Here is a 14,333-nt window from a genome sequence, read left to right as displayed (position 1 = left end):
TACCAAACATGAAAGGGGGAAACAGTGTAGCATATACAGAAACTCTGTACCATCTTCACAACTTCTTTGAAAATCTAAAACTATTCAAAAATAAAGTTTATTTATGAAAAAATTAAAACCTCCAATGCTTGTCCATTTTGATCACAGTGAAAATCAATTTTTTTTTTTTTTTTTTTTTTTTTGAGACAGAGTCTCGCTTTGTCACCCAGGCTGGAGTGCAGTGGCCCAATCTTGGCTCACTGCAACCTCCGCCTCCTGGGTTCAACCGATTATCCTACCTCAGCCTGCTGAGTAGCTGGGATCAGAGGCACGCGCCACCACGTCCAGCTAATTTTTGTATTTTTAGTGGAGACGGGGTTTCACCATGTTGGCTAGGCTGCTCTTGAACTCCTGACCTCAGGTGATCCGCCCGACTGGGCTCCCAAAGTGCTGGGGTTACAAGCATGGGCCACCACCTCCGGCTCTAATTCTTAACCCTCACCCTCTCATGTCTTTGTAGTACAGCACTACCAACCTTCCCCACCTCCAGGACTCCATCCCCAATTACTCTCTTGCTCAATCACCAGACATGCTGCCCCCCTTGTTTGATCTAGAACTAGTCAAGCAGGCACGCTCCCTTTGACTGACCATTTCCTCTCCTGGAATGATCCTGAGATTTACATGGCTAATTTCCTTATCTTTTTCCATTTTTGGCTCAAATCTCACCTTTTCAATGAGGTCAACCCAGATCACATCATTTAACATTTTCACCCATACCCCAACTGTCAACACTCCCAATTCCTCTTCACTGCTTTCTATCGTGCTTATCTTCTAACGTAACTTAATTATCTGTTAGGTTTTGTTGTTTAGTGCATGTACATTCAATAGCACGCTAATTCCATAGGAAAAGGGTTTTTAGATTTTGTTGTTTTGGGTCTGTTATATTCATAGAAGTATCCCAAACATCTGTGTAAAGCAGTATCTGCCCTATAGCAGACACATAATATATTTTTGCAGAATAAGTGAAGTTTAAATATTTACAGACTTCTGAAGGTGTGACAGTCAAAAGTTACAAGTTTTTAGAGACAGAGTCTCGCTATGTTTCTGGTATTGAACTCAGCCTCAGGCAATCCTCAATTTTCCCAGTAATTGGAGCTAGGTGTGTGTCACCACGTTTGACTCAAAGAATACGTTTATTTTATCTTATTTATTTTTTTGAGACGGAGTCTCGCTCTGTCGCCCAGGCTGGAGTGCAGTGGAACGTTCTGGGCTCACTGCAAGCTCCGCCTCCCGGGTTCACGCCATTCTCCTGCCTCGGCCTCCCCAGTAGCTGGGACTACAGGCGCCCTCCCCGACGCCCGGCTAATTTTTTGTATTTTTAGTAGAGACGGGGTTTCACCGTGTTAGCCAGTATGGTCTCGATCTCCTGACCTCGTGATCCTCCCGCCTCGGCCTCCGAAAGTGCTGAGATTACAGGCGTGAGCCACCGCGCCCGGCAAGGAATACGTTTTAATAAAGTAAAAGTTACTGTTAATAATTAGGCACGTAACTCCTGGACCCTGAAACAATTATGCTGTCTTCTGTAAAATAGGAAAATATCAGGCATCACAGGAGAAGTATGATCCCATTTCTATTTTTTTAAATGTCTGTGAACGTGTGTAATCACAGAAAAACTCTGGAAGGTTGTCAGAAAAACGTTAACATACCCCTGGGGGTATGAAAAAAGGCGTTTTTCCTCCCCCTTCTCCCCCCTACCGACCGATAGTTCTTTTGTCTTTTTACAATGAGCATGCATGCAACAGGAATGTTAAAAATCGATTTCTTTTTCTAAACGGACAATGTATATAATTATTAAAGGGGGAAAAATACTTCTGAAATGCAAAACATGGAATCACTCTTGCAGAGATACCAGAGATCTCTGAAAGCTGGAAGCGTGTCTCTTCTCTGAACTCCTAGTGCCTAACAAGCAGTAGGCAGCCCTCATTACTGCCTCTTGGCAAAAAGGGCAGAACAGCTTTTGGTAGGTCTCGATCAAAATGGTAACAAATCACAGTTTTAATAAAATGGCAAATATTCTAACTGCCAACTCTTGGATGTTTGCATTATAAAATGAAGCAATACAAAGATAAAGGCAATTTTCTGTCTTCATTAAAAAAAAAAGCAACCTTAATACCCAGTGGCAACCCTAAGTTATGAATAAAGCAGCAGCACAGAAAATGCTGCTTGGGTTCCCTTTCCCAAGCTGTCCAGCCTCGGCGGCTCCGTTCTTGAGCTCCAAGAGTCTGGGCACAAAAAGCAGCGTGGCCCTGGATCCTGCAAATTGGGAAAAGGGGGAATCCTGCAGGCCAATGGCCTTACGAGAGCCAATGTGACGGGATCAGGCGCAGACCCATTTAGGTTGCCGTAACCGGCCGACTCAGAACGCAATAGGGAAAATCAATTAGGATCTGCAGAGGGTTCCCGGATACACCTTGCGAAGAATGCCGCACTCTCCGCCACTCATTCCCCACTCACCGGCACCCGCTAAACCTTCAGCCTGAACTTTTCCTCCGAAGGGAAGCAGAGCAGAGGAAGAACTACCAAGTGCTACACTCAAAGCCTGCCGTCGCAGTGAGCGCGACCTCCAAACTGAGGCATTTTTGTTCCGGCGAAATCCCTCCCACTCAGGAAAGTCCCTAGAAAGAGAGCGCAGGCGCCTGGGTATCACATGACCACTTCCCGGAAGCGCAGCAGACCCGCTCAACTTCATCCTGGGTTGAGGCGGAGGAGAACTTCCAGAATTATGGCGAAGTCCGGGCTGAGGCAGGACCCGCAGAGCACAGCTGCAGCCACTGTGCTAAAGCGGGCAGTAGAACTAGATTCGGAGTCGCGGTATCCGCAGGCTCTGGTGTGTTACCAAGAGGGGATTGATCTGCTCCTGCAGGTTCTGAAAGGTGAGCAATGAGCCAAGGCGGGGAGGACCTGAGGAAAAGGAGCTGGTTCCTGCTGTGTCTGGGGTGAAGTGAATGAGTTAAAAATGATTTTTCCACACCACGAAGAAGCAGTTAAATACAGAAGGTGGGATATTCTACAGGACAACTGGGCCGCTTTCTTTTAGATCTTTAATAGATTGATGTCATCTAGAAAAGGTGGGGAGGCTACTAGTCTAGATTTTAAAAGACTTAAGAGATATAAGATATAACGCAATGTAATATATAAGCTTTGATAGGACCTGGGTTTGTACGAACTTTAAAAGACATTTTTGGATCTGTTAGAAAAGTTTGAATATAGATTGGGGGACATTAAAATTATTTTCTTAGGCAATATGATTTTTTTTTCCAAAACTTTCCTTAATTTTTAGAGATGCAGACCAAAGTGTTTTAGAAAGAGATGCTATGATGTCTTTAGTTAATTTTCCTTAAGCAAAAATTTCTTAAAAATCGAAGCTCTATTTGAGCAAAAATGCTAATTTTAAAAATTTCGGTGATGGGTAATAAGGGTGTTTATTATACGATTATTTTTAACTTTCTGTTTAAACATTTGCATTTAAAGCAAGCCAAAATAAAATTATGTAGCGGTAGAAGAAGAAAAGTTTTTCTTAAACGGATGAAGTTCGGTGTGAGAAATGCGCAGGGTTGTGGAGGAGACAAGTGAGACTTTTCGTATTATTCAATGTTGAGAAATACCCAAATATTCCTTAACACCCAGCACAACCCTGGCTCACAGTAGACACTCAATATTTATGTATTAAGTTGATAAGATCAGCTCCTGCTCCCCAACCCCCGACACTCCCGGTCTGGACTAAGCTCCCTCTGTGCTTTCTAGTTTAAGCTTCTTATAATTAAAGTGTTACAGAAGCTTTGAGGCAGCAGAGGGGAGCCCTTTATGGTTTGGTGCTTTGGTCAGAACTACAAACTCTACCGGCCGGGCGCGGTGGCTCACTCCTGTAATCCCAGCACTTTTTTGGGAGGCCGAGGCGGGTGGATCATGAGGTCAAGAGATCGAGACCATCCTGGCCAACATGGTGAAACCCCGTCTCTACTGAAAATACAAAAATTAGCCGGGCATGGTGGCACGCACCTGTAGTCCCAGCTACTTGGGAGGCTGAGGCAGGAGAATTGCTTGAATCCGGGAGGTGGAGGTTGCAGTGAGCCGAGATCGCGCCACTGCACTCCAGTCTGCCAATAGAGCGAGACTCCGTCTCAAAAAAAAGAAAAAATAACTGTAAACTCTACCTTGCCTGGGGCATTATTTGATGATAATGATGACAGTGACAACAGCAATAAGCATAGCTATCACGTTTCAGTGCTGAGTGCCAGGCATTGCAGAAAACATTAAAAGCATGATCTCGTTTCATCCGTACCAATTGCCCTATCAAGTAGGAGTTGATGGTATTCTCGTTTTACAGCATAAAAAGTATGGTTCGCTTTCAAGTTCTGCCACTAGGAGGTGGTAGAGTCACAGTCGGAGCCCAAGGCCCCAGCGACTCTGGTATACTGAATCCCAAAAGAGAGATGGTGTACTGTGTTGGTCAGGTGGAACACTGCTCAAGTTTTGGCTGCACTAGGAATCTGAAGCAGGAGAATCACAGTTCTGCTCTAGGGTGCTTCACTGATCCCGTAGAAGTTACAGAGACAGTGATGTCACATAGATGGGTTAAGACCAAAATGCAAATAGCGCTAATACAGGGAATAAGTGCCAGGAGAGAGATATCTATAGATAAACGCAATGAGGATTTAAACAGTTAAAGGTCATGTGAGGGTGGAAAGGTAGAGGTGGAGTTTGATTGGGGCTTTGGAGGAAAAAGAATTTCAGAAGTCAGAAATTCATCTAAGAGTCTTCAAATTCCTGTGCTGTCTTACGAAATAAGTAGTTTGGTTGAGCATGTGTCTGAAGAGGAAGAGTGAGAAGTAAAGTTTAAAGGTAGATAGGGGCTTGGATCACATTGTGGATGGCCTTGACTACCAGGAGATTTTAACTTATTCCACAGGCAAGGAGAAACCATTTAAGGTTTTTACAAAGGAGTAACATAATTGGAGTTGCATTTCAGGGCTTGTCTCTTTCAGGAATGTGCTCTTTTCTCACAGATATTTATTTGCATGGTATACTCTCTCTCCTATTTCAGGCCTTTACACAAATACCACCTTCTTTGTGAGGCTTTCCCAGAACCCCATCCCAGCACTCCCTGTCCTCCTTCATTATTTTATTTAATAGCACTTACCTCAATCTAATATACATGTTTTGCCAATTTATTTTTATTGTTCTCTTCCTACTGGAACAATAGAAGATAATTTTGTCTGTTTTATGAACTGCTGTATCCACAGCACTTAGAACAGTGCTGGGCATGTTGTTAGTTCTCAATAAATATTTCTTGAATAAAGGACTGAATATGGCAAGGATGTAAAGTAGACATTAACCTGTAGAGACTGAAGTTAAGCAAACCAATTAAGGAGCTCCTGCTGGAATCAAAATAAGAGGTGAGTATAGCCATTATAGAAAACAGTATGGAGATTCCTCAAAAAATTAAAAAGAGAACTACCATATGATCCATTGATCCCATTACTGGGTATATATCCAAAGGAAATGAAATCATTATGTTGAAGAGATATTTGTACTCCCAAGCTTACTGCAGCACTATTCATAATAGCTAAGATAGGGAATCAAACCAAGTGTCTATCAGCAGATGAATAAAGAAAATATGGTACATATATACAGTAGAGTACTGTTCAGCCATAAAAAATGAAATCCTGTCATTTGTGACATGGACAAACTTGTAGGAAATTGTTAAGTGAAATAAGCCAGACACAGAAAGACAAATACCACATGATCTAACTCATATGTGGAATCTAAAAAAGTTAATATCATAGAAGTAGAGAGTAGAATAGTGGTTACCAGAAGCTGGGAAGGGCAGTGGGTAGGAGGAATGGGGAGAGGTTGGTCAAAGGGTACAAAATTACAGTTAGATGCCAGGTGCAGTGGCTCACGCCTGCAATCCCAGTACTTTGGGAGGCTGAGGTGGGTGGATCACTTGAGGTCAGGAGTTCGAGACCAGCCTGGCCAACATGGTGAAACCCTCTCTTTAAAAAAAAAAAAAATTACAGTTAAATAAGAGGAATAAATTCTGGTGTCTTATTACACAATAGGGTGACTAGAGTTAATAATGTGTTGTATGTTTCAACATAGCTAGAATGAAGGATTTTCAATGTTCTTACCACAAAGAAACAATAAATATTTGAGATGACAGATATGCTAATTACCCTGATTTGATCATTACACAATGTATACATGTATCAAAACATCACATTGTACCCCATTAATATGTATAATTATTATGTGCCAATTAAAATTAATAAAACCTTTTTAAAAAGATGAGACATGATAAGGGCCTGAATGAACCAGGGAGATGATACCAGTATTAAGATAAGGAGGGGGCACTGGCACATGATTAGCTATGGGAGCAAGGTTAATGGGAATCAAAGATGGCTGTAAGGGTCCAAGCCTGAGAAACTGTAGCGTAATGATTGAAGGATGGGTCTATGTGTGAGACACTGCCAGCTGATCAAGGACAATGACTAAGACTGAACTACTACATAATTTAAAGTCTAGCAAGGTTGAGGAAAGGTTGTGTTTTGCTTTTATTTGGGCAGGAGTGGGATGGGGGAAAGCTAGAATGAGCTCTGTGGAATCAAAGTTATCAGCATGAACTCATGGTTTTTAATATTTATATAGATGGACAGAAACAAATACATATAGATGTATGTATATATAGATGTATGTGTTAGTAAGCCTACATATACCTCCTAGCTGTATCGACTGAGAGGGTCTAGAAGTAGTGGTGGGACTCCCCCAGCAGCAATGAACACAGCTGGCACCCAGAATTTGGTTTCTCAATGCCATTCTTCAATAAAAGTGACCGAGGCTCCTTGGAAAAGTGTATTTCAGGGCTGGGGCAAAAAATAAACAGGATGAGTTTTAACAAATCTTTTGGCTTCCCTGGGCCACATTGGAAAAATAATTGTCTTGGGCTACATGTAAAATACACTAACACTAATGACAGCTGATGAGCTAAAACACACACACACGCACACACACACACACACACACACACACCCCTCATAATGTTTTAAGAAAGTTTACGAATGGCCAGGTGTGGTGGCTCATGCCTGTAATCCCAGCACTTTGGGAGCCCTAGGCAGGTGGATTGCTTGAGGTCAGGAGTTCAAGACCAGCCTGACCAACATGGTGAAACCCTGTCTCTACTAAAAATACAAAAAATTAGCCGGGTGTGGTGGCAGGCGCCTATAATCCCAGCTACTTCGGAGGCTGAGGCAGGAGAATCGCTTGAACCTGGGAGGCGGAGGTTGCAGTAAGCCGAGATTGCGCCTCCAGCCTGGGCAACACAGCGAGACTCCGTCTCAAAAAAAAAAAAAAAGTTTATGAATTTGTGTTGGGCCTCATTCAGAGCTGTCCTGGGCCACATGCAAGAGTTGGACAAATTTGGTTTAAAACATCTTGTGGCTGTGCATGGTGGCTCATGCCTGTAATCCCAGCACTTTGGAAGGCCAAGGCAGGTGGATTGCCTGAGCCCAGGAGTTCGAGACTAGCCTGGGCAACATGGTGATACCCCATCTCTACAGAAAATAGAAAAGAAATACAAACACTAGCCAGGCATAGTAATGTGTCCCTGTAGTCTCAGCTACTTGGGAGGCTGAGGTGGGAGGATTCCTTGTGCCTGGGAGGCAGAGGTTGCAGTGAGCCGAGATCATGTCACTGCACTCCAGCCTGGGCGACAGAGCCAGACTGTGTCTCAGCGAAACAAAATGAAACAAAAAAATCCTGAATCAAAATGTAAGGACATAATAGCGATGGGGGCTTGACAAAAGGACACAGGAACTAACATGAAGGAGATGTCAAAGCCAAAGCTGATAAAATTTGAGCAGGAAAATGATAGTATTGGATTATAACTCATAGAGTAAAATAAATATCCCTGAGCCCATACTATTTAATCGAATAAATAGATTGAGAAGGAATGATGGAAATAGAAAACCACCATTTTGCAAACATCACAGTCATAGTTGTTGCAGGCAAGGACCATCAACAGATGCTAAAATTAGTGGGAGAAAGAGTGATGGGAAGCAGGATATCTTTCCATAAGGTACTTACAAATTACAAAAGAGAAAATAGTGATTTTACAGTGGAGAAATCTGAACTACACCTTTACCAAATGGTCAGTTAATATCATCAGTAGTAAGACACATCAGCATCATGTACCCACTGAGCAAGGCACATCACTTCTGTGATTTTCTTGCCAAAAATGCATAAACCAAGTCTAATGATGAGAAAACATCAGACTGTCCAAAATGAGAGACATTCTGCAAAAATAACTGACCAATATTATTCCTAAATGTCAAGGTCATAGAAGGCAGAGAAAGATTAAGGAACTAACACAGATTGGAGGAGACTAAGGACACATAACTAAATGCAATATGGGATCCTGGACCAGAAAGCAAACTTTCATTAGTGGGAAAATTGGTGAAATTCAAATAAGGTTTGTAGATAAGTTCATAGTATTGTTTCAGCGTTAATTTCCTAGCTCTGATACTTGTAGTATGGTTTGTAATATGTTAACATTAAGAGAATCTAGGTGAAGGAGGTTATCTGTACCATTTTTGCAACTTTTCTGTAAATGTAAAAAGTTAACTCAAAATGTTTTTTAAAATGACAGATTAAAATGAAATTATTGGCTGGGCACTGTGGCTCACGCCTGTAATCCCAGCACTTTGGGAGGCCGAGGTGGGCGGATCACCTGAGATCAGGAGTCGGAGACCAGCCTGACCAACATGGTGAAACCCAGTCTCTACTAAAAATACAAAAACTAGCCAGGCATGGTGGTGGGTGCCTGTAGTCCCAGCTACTCAGGAGGCTAAGACAGGAGAATTGCTTGAACCCGGGAGGTGGAGGTTGCAGAGAGCCAAGATCATGCCACTGCACTCCAGCCTGGGCGACAGAGTGAGACTCCATCTCAAAACAAACAAACAAAAAATGAGATTATTATGGAAAATATAAGCGATGTTGAAAGGAAAAAAGGGAAGGAACAAGAAGTGATTTGTTGACTGATTTGGGAGGAGGGGTGGTTGGGTAAAACTTTATGATCATGTATATTCAAAAATAACATTTTTGTGGTAGCTGGAAAAATGTGCATTAACTATAATGGGGAGGAGGTCTGGAAGAGTAGCTGGTTTTGTGGAAGATAAATATTTTTTGCTATCTTTTAATTATGCAAAAATTTCAAACTTGTGGGTAGTTAGGATAAAATAGTGCTCAGACATGAGTTTGACATGTAATGAGCCACCTTTCATCCCACCAGATTTGATGTCCCAGAGATGAGACATAGTGTCAAGAGCTCCCACTCCTAAACCAAGCTGCATCACGCTTTGTGTAAATATGAAGGTCTTGTATGTTCAAGCCAAATTTGAGTTTATTGTGTGTGTTTGAGGACTGAGGCAAGCCATACTAGAGGATAGGAAATTTGTAGAAAACTTGAGAAACTGAAAATAATGCCCAAATTAAATAGAAAAACTATTTTGATACTTGATAATATATATTTTTAAATTTGTAGGTACCAAAGATAATACTAAGAGATGTAATCTCAGAGAAAAAATTTCCAAATACATGGACAGAGCGGAAAACATAAAGAAGTACTTGGACCAAGAAAAAGAAGGTAAAGAGGTTGTTTTAGAAAACGCATCCATAAACAACTGTGACCGTCCATTCACCCAATGTTTCTGGCTCCTGCCCTTTGGAGCTCTGTGTGGTCTGGACCAGTTGTCCCTGGGAGGTTACAGGATTTAATCTGTATTTCCACTCCCATACAGGAGTTGTTCTTAATTTTTTGTTTGTTTGTTTTGGCTTTTGTTTTTAGTTGGGGGTGGGAATATCAGACCCCTTTGAACATCTCATGAAAGCTATACTTACTGGAGAATGTTCCATGCCATTTTTAAGGGGTTCACAAATCCCTATGAAGCTTATGTGTGGACCCTATGTTAAGAAATACTACAGGGAATACTGAATGTAAATTGTGTATTTTATTTATATTTCCCTTTATGAAATGACCAAAATCATGAAAGAAGCTAAAGAAACTCCTGGGATTTCTCTCAGATTTTGTTGTGAATCAAAACACCTCAGGAGTTAAGCATTCCTAATGATTAGAGGTCAGGTAGGTATTGTTCCCTATTCTTAGTTCTCTACTCCTAAGCATCCAGTTTACAAATGTCTGTAAATGGCCATTTCCACCCTTACCTGAGTGCATACTTGCTGCTTTCTATAGCCAAAGGTACTGCTGCCCTCAAAAGCCAGTGCCCCCAGGCCCCAGCTTTTCTTCCTCTCTATACTTTCTACACCCCTTTCCCCATCTCTTCCTACTATCCTGTATCAGTACATACCCTGGGGACCCCCCACTGAGCTCCTTTGTTCAGTGGGAATAAAGTTATGTTTCCTTAGCCCCGATTTGAAATTTAGAATGAAATTTTACTCCAAAACATTGATGAAATATAGTACCTTCAGCATTGTGGTTTTGAGTACATGGAATTAAATTAACCTCTATGCGGCTATCTTGGCTTAAAAAATAAGGCATAGTTGCCAACGTTATCTATGTGGAAATATTTGGAACAGAATCCAAACTACTGATTTTTAAACAAAGTGTAATGTATAATTTAGGGGCTACCATTAGGGTTTTTTTTTTTTTTTTTTAGACGGAGTCTCGCTGTGTCGCCCAGGCTGGAGTGCAGTGGCGCGATCTCTGCTTACTGCAACCTCTGCCTCCTGGGTTCAAGCAATTCTTCTGTCTCAGCCTCCCAAGTAGCTGGGACTACAGGCACCCACCACCAAGCCTGGCTCATTTTTGTATTTTTAGTAGAGTTGAGGTTTTGCCATATTGGTCAGGCTGGTCTCTAACTCCTGACCTCAGGTGATCCTCCCGCCTCAGCCTCCCAAAGTGCTGGGATTACAAGTGTGAGCCACCACGCCCAGCCAGGGGTCATGTTTTTTTAAAACCTTAAAGGTTTCTGATAACTTTTTCAATGTTCATTTTGAATGAACAAAAGCAATAGATCTATCCTATTGATCCTGTGACATCCCAGTCTTTAGCTTATTAAGAAGTACTATAAATTTCTGTTTAAAACTCTACACGTGCCAAGAAAGACTTTGAAGCTTCATGTTATACTGCATTAATGTTTTTTCTTTTTTTTGAGGCAGAGTCTTGCTCTGTTGCCCAGGCTGGAGTGCGGTGGCATGATCTCAGCTCACTGCAACATCCACCTGGGTTCAAGTGATTCTCCTGCCTCAGCCCCCCAGGTAGTTGGGACTACAGGCACCTGACATCTGACATCATGCCTGGCTACTTTTTATATTTTTAGTAGAGCTGGGGTTTCACCTTGTTGGCCAGGCTGGTCTCGAACTCCCGACCTCAAATGATCTACCTACCTTGGCCTCCCAAAATGCTGGGATTACAGGTGTGAGCCACTGCGCTCTGCCCTGCATTCATGTTTAATACTCACTTTAGTTATTAGATTGCAAGACATAAAAAGACAAGTCTGAAGAGGAGGACCAGATAGCCACTGAGTTTTAGTATGTGGTGCTACCCATGGTGACAGGAAGTTATTGGATACCTTTATATATACACTACTCCCTTCAACAAACTGCCTGGTCTATAGGATCTGGCTCAAGGACCTGTTCCAGGAAACCTCTAGATTTTCCCCCTTGCCTAGCCTCTGTGAAAGCGGAAATCACTAATGGAGTGGTTTGCCTTAAATACCTTTGTACGTGTAACATCCTGCAATGTATATGATACTTAGTAGGCATTCAATAAGTATTTGCTGAATAAGTTAAAAAAATTAATATGTATCTGATGCTGATTAATCACTCCATATAAAATATAAAATGTGTAAAAAAAAATGGTCACTGGTTTTACTGTTGAAGCCTGTGTTTTATAGATGGAAAATATCACAAGCAAATTAAAATAGAAGAGAATGCAACAGGTTTCAGTTATGAGTCACTTTTTCGCGAATACCTTAATGAGACAGTTACAGAAGTTTGGATAGAAGATCCTTATATTAGACATACTCATCAGGTATGTGAACATACTAAAATATAATGAAATATCATATTCAATGTACTAAATTAGTAATAATCCATTCTAATGTCTTTTAGCTGTATAACTTTCTTCGATTTTGTGAGATGCTTATTAAGAGACCATGTAAAGTAAAAACTATTCACCTTCTCACCTCTCTGGATGAAGTAGGTACCTGAAAGCACTTACTCTTTCTTATTAACTTTATTCAGTTACAAGATGTAGTCCAGTCAAGGAGAACACAGATGCAGTGCTTCAGCTAGATTTGTTTCCTTGGGAATTAACTTATTATCTAACAGTATGCATAACATGTCATAAAAAAAGTTATTGATTTTAGGATGCTGATTTTGTATTTGGCCACTTTGCTAAATGCGCTTATTCAAATAGTTTGTTAGTTTAGTCTCTTGGATATTCTAGGAGGCAATCACACTGTCTGCACTATGGACAATTTTGTTTCTTTACCAATTATTATATCTGGGGGATGGCAGCATGATATGATATGGTAGTGGGCATCTCTATCTTGGTTTTGACTTAAAATAGGAATGCTTCTAAATAATTATGATTTCTATGATTGATTTCAAAAGCAGTCAGGCTCCACCTGGATGACTAAAACTATTCTAAACTACATTTAAGGAGACAGGATGGAGTTATGTTCACATTAGAAAAAAAGATGATTTTGATAAAAACAATTGCTCTTTAAACTACCTCACATTGTTTGGTTTTTTTTTTGAGATAATAGACATTGAAACTAGTATAGAACATTTCCATCTTAATCCACCTGTGATATAGATTGTATAGCTTAGGGATAATTTAAGATAGTAATAATAACTGCGGCAGATAATCATATTTTTGCTATTAAAAGGGCATTGAGCAAGTGCAGCAAAGTAGAGGCCTGCAAGAAATAGAAGAGTCACTCAGGAGTCATGGAGTGCTGTTAGAAGTTCAATACTCTTCTTCAATACATGACCGAGAAATTAGGTTAGTCTACAATAATGTTTTAATTTTTATGCAGTTGATATATACTTAAAATTTTTGTAAATGTTTTATATAATTGCATATAAATATTTAATAATTTATAAATATTTAAAATTCAAATAAAACTCCATTTAGTACTTTTTCACTTTTGAGAAGAAAAAAACACTTGGCTTTCTTTTCGACAAAGTAAACCAAGTGGTTTGTGTGTGAGTTTAATATTTCCTAATGGAATAATATTTACATGTTCTGTGTTATATAGAAAATGAGAATACTTTTCTGTCTACTCAACTGTATATACAGTGTTATGATATTAGGATAATTTATTTTCTAGTGAACTTAATATTTACTTAATGTGGCTTTACTTCTTAGGGGTTATTAAATATTCTAGTAGGCATGACAATTTGCTCAGTCTATAAGAAAACAGAATATGCAGTTATTTTAGTGATATCTTCCTTTTGTTTAGCACAGTGGTTATGTTTATAGCAAGGGCACTCAGTTTTAATAAAAACTTAATCACAAACTAAATATGCAAAACAGATGAAAATGCAGCTGCTGTAGTTAAAGCAGAGGTCAGGGTCCAGGGCTCCTCCTGCACATTCCCCATCTCTAGGTAGGGGAACTCTTGAAACACCACCAGTTTCCTTGAATACACTGCCACCACTTGTTAGGAGAACACGAAAAAGTTTTATCAATAAGCTGAAATTCAAGATTAAACTATCAGATAATTAAATCAACTGATTGTTTCTATGACTGTTTTCATTGTGGACACAGCTCATAATGAACCCCAGGTATGATTCAACTCATGCCACTGGAGGAAGTGGTTTGCTTTGTTAGGGGGAAATTTTGCTGACACTTAATACACTACAGCTTTATTAATAGTCTGACTTAAATGTCTTGAATATAATACTATATACTAATTTCAACAGGTTCAACAATGGATGGATGATTAAGATTGGAAGGGGACTTGATTATTTTAAGAAACCACAGGTAGGATATAATCTTATGAGTAATGTGTAGCACTGTTTTTGTATCATTTTTAATGATGCTCTTTTCTTCTCTTCTTAGAGTCGTTTTTCCCTTGGATATTGTGATTTTGATTTAAGACCATGTCATGAAACAACAGTGGACATTTTTCATAAGAAGCATACAAAAAATATATGATGGGTGGTAGCCTAATTTGTATTATGTCTACTTTAAGTGAATATTGGATTTTTTTTAAAAGATCACTTTTATAATGTATGAATTTAACAATAAACTTTTATATTTCTACTAA

At 40.1% G+C, this 14,333-nt stretch overlaps 2 protein-coding genes across 4 annotated transcripts in view; one reads left to right on the top strand and one right to left on the bottom strand.

Moving 5' to 3' along the window:
• The window catches only part of MRPL30 (mitochondrial ribosomal protein L30), a 16,553-nt gene extending 13,869 nt beyond the window's left edge, over positions 1–2,684 (bottom strand). The window contains exon 1 of the mRNA XM_004031478.5: positions 2,494–2,684. The gene's annotated coding sequence lies outside the window, so the exon portion shown is untranslated. The remainder of the gene's footprint in view (positions 1–2,493) is intronic.
• Positions 2,639–14,333, top strand: MITD1 (microtubule interacting and trafficking domain containing 1). 3 transcript variants are annotated; one of them, XM_004031487.4, is made up of 7 exons: positions 2,684–2,912; positions 9,578–9,679; positions 11,949–12,085; positions 12,166–12,252; positions 12,948–13,063; positions 13,987–14,047; positions 14,126–14,333. In XM_004031487.4, exons 1-7 carry the CDS (start codon positions 2,687–2,689, stop codon positions 14,219–14,221), a joined length of 825 nt encoding a protein of 274 aa, XP_004031535.1. In that variant the 5' UTR covers positions 2,684–2,686; the 3' UTR covers positions 14,222–14,333. The 3 variants fall into 3 exon arrangements, with proteins under 3 accessions (XP_018876420.1, XP_004031535.1, XP_018876422.1); XM_019020877.3 differs by lacking the exon at positions 2,684–2,912 and adding an exon at positions 4,089–5,435; XM_019020875.3 differs by lacking the exon at positions 12,166–12,252 and having other exon boundaries at positions 2,639–2,912.

This window comes from Gorilla gorilla, chromosome 12 (genome assembly GCF_029281585.2).
Source record: "Gorilla gorilla gorilla isolate KB3781 chromosome 12, NHGRI_mGorGor1-v2.1_pri, whole genome shotgun sequence".
Lineage (NCBI taxonomy): Eukaryota > Metazoa > Chordata > Mammalia > Primates > Hominidae > Gorilla > Gorilla gorilla.
The sequence above is the reverse complement of the archived record's forward strand: the minus strand, read 5'-3'. Positions and strand labels throughout refer to the sequence as shown.

Coding starts and splice junctions, on each gene's coding strand:
- MITD1 (XM_004031487.4), top strand. CDS start 2,687: ATGACCACTTCCCGGAAGCGCAGCAGACCCGCTCAACTTCATCCTGGG. Junction 2,913..9,577: donor GCTCCTGCAGGTTCTGAAAG/GTGAGCAATGAG, acceptor TTAAATTTGTAG/GTACCAAAGATAATACTAAG. Junction 12,086..12,165: donor ATATTAGACATACTCATCAG/GTATGTGAACAT, acceptor AATGTCTTTTAG/CTGTATAACTTTCTTCGATT.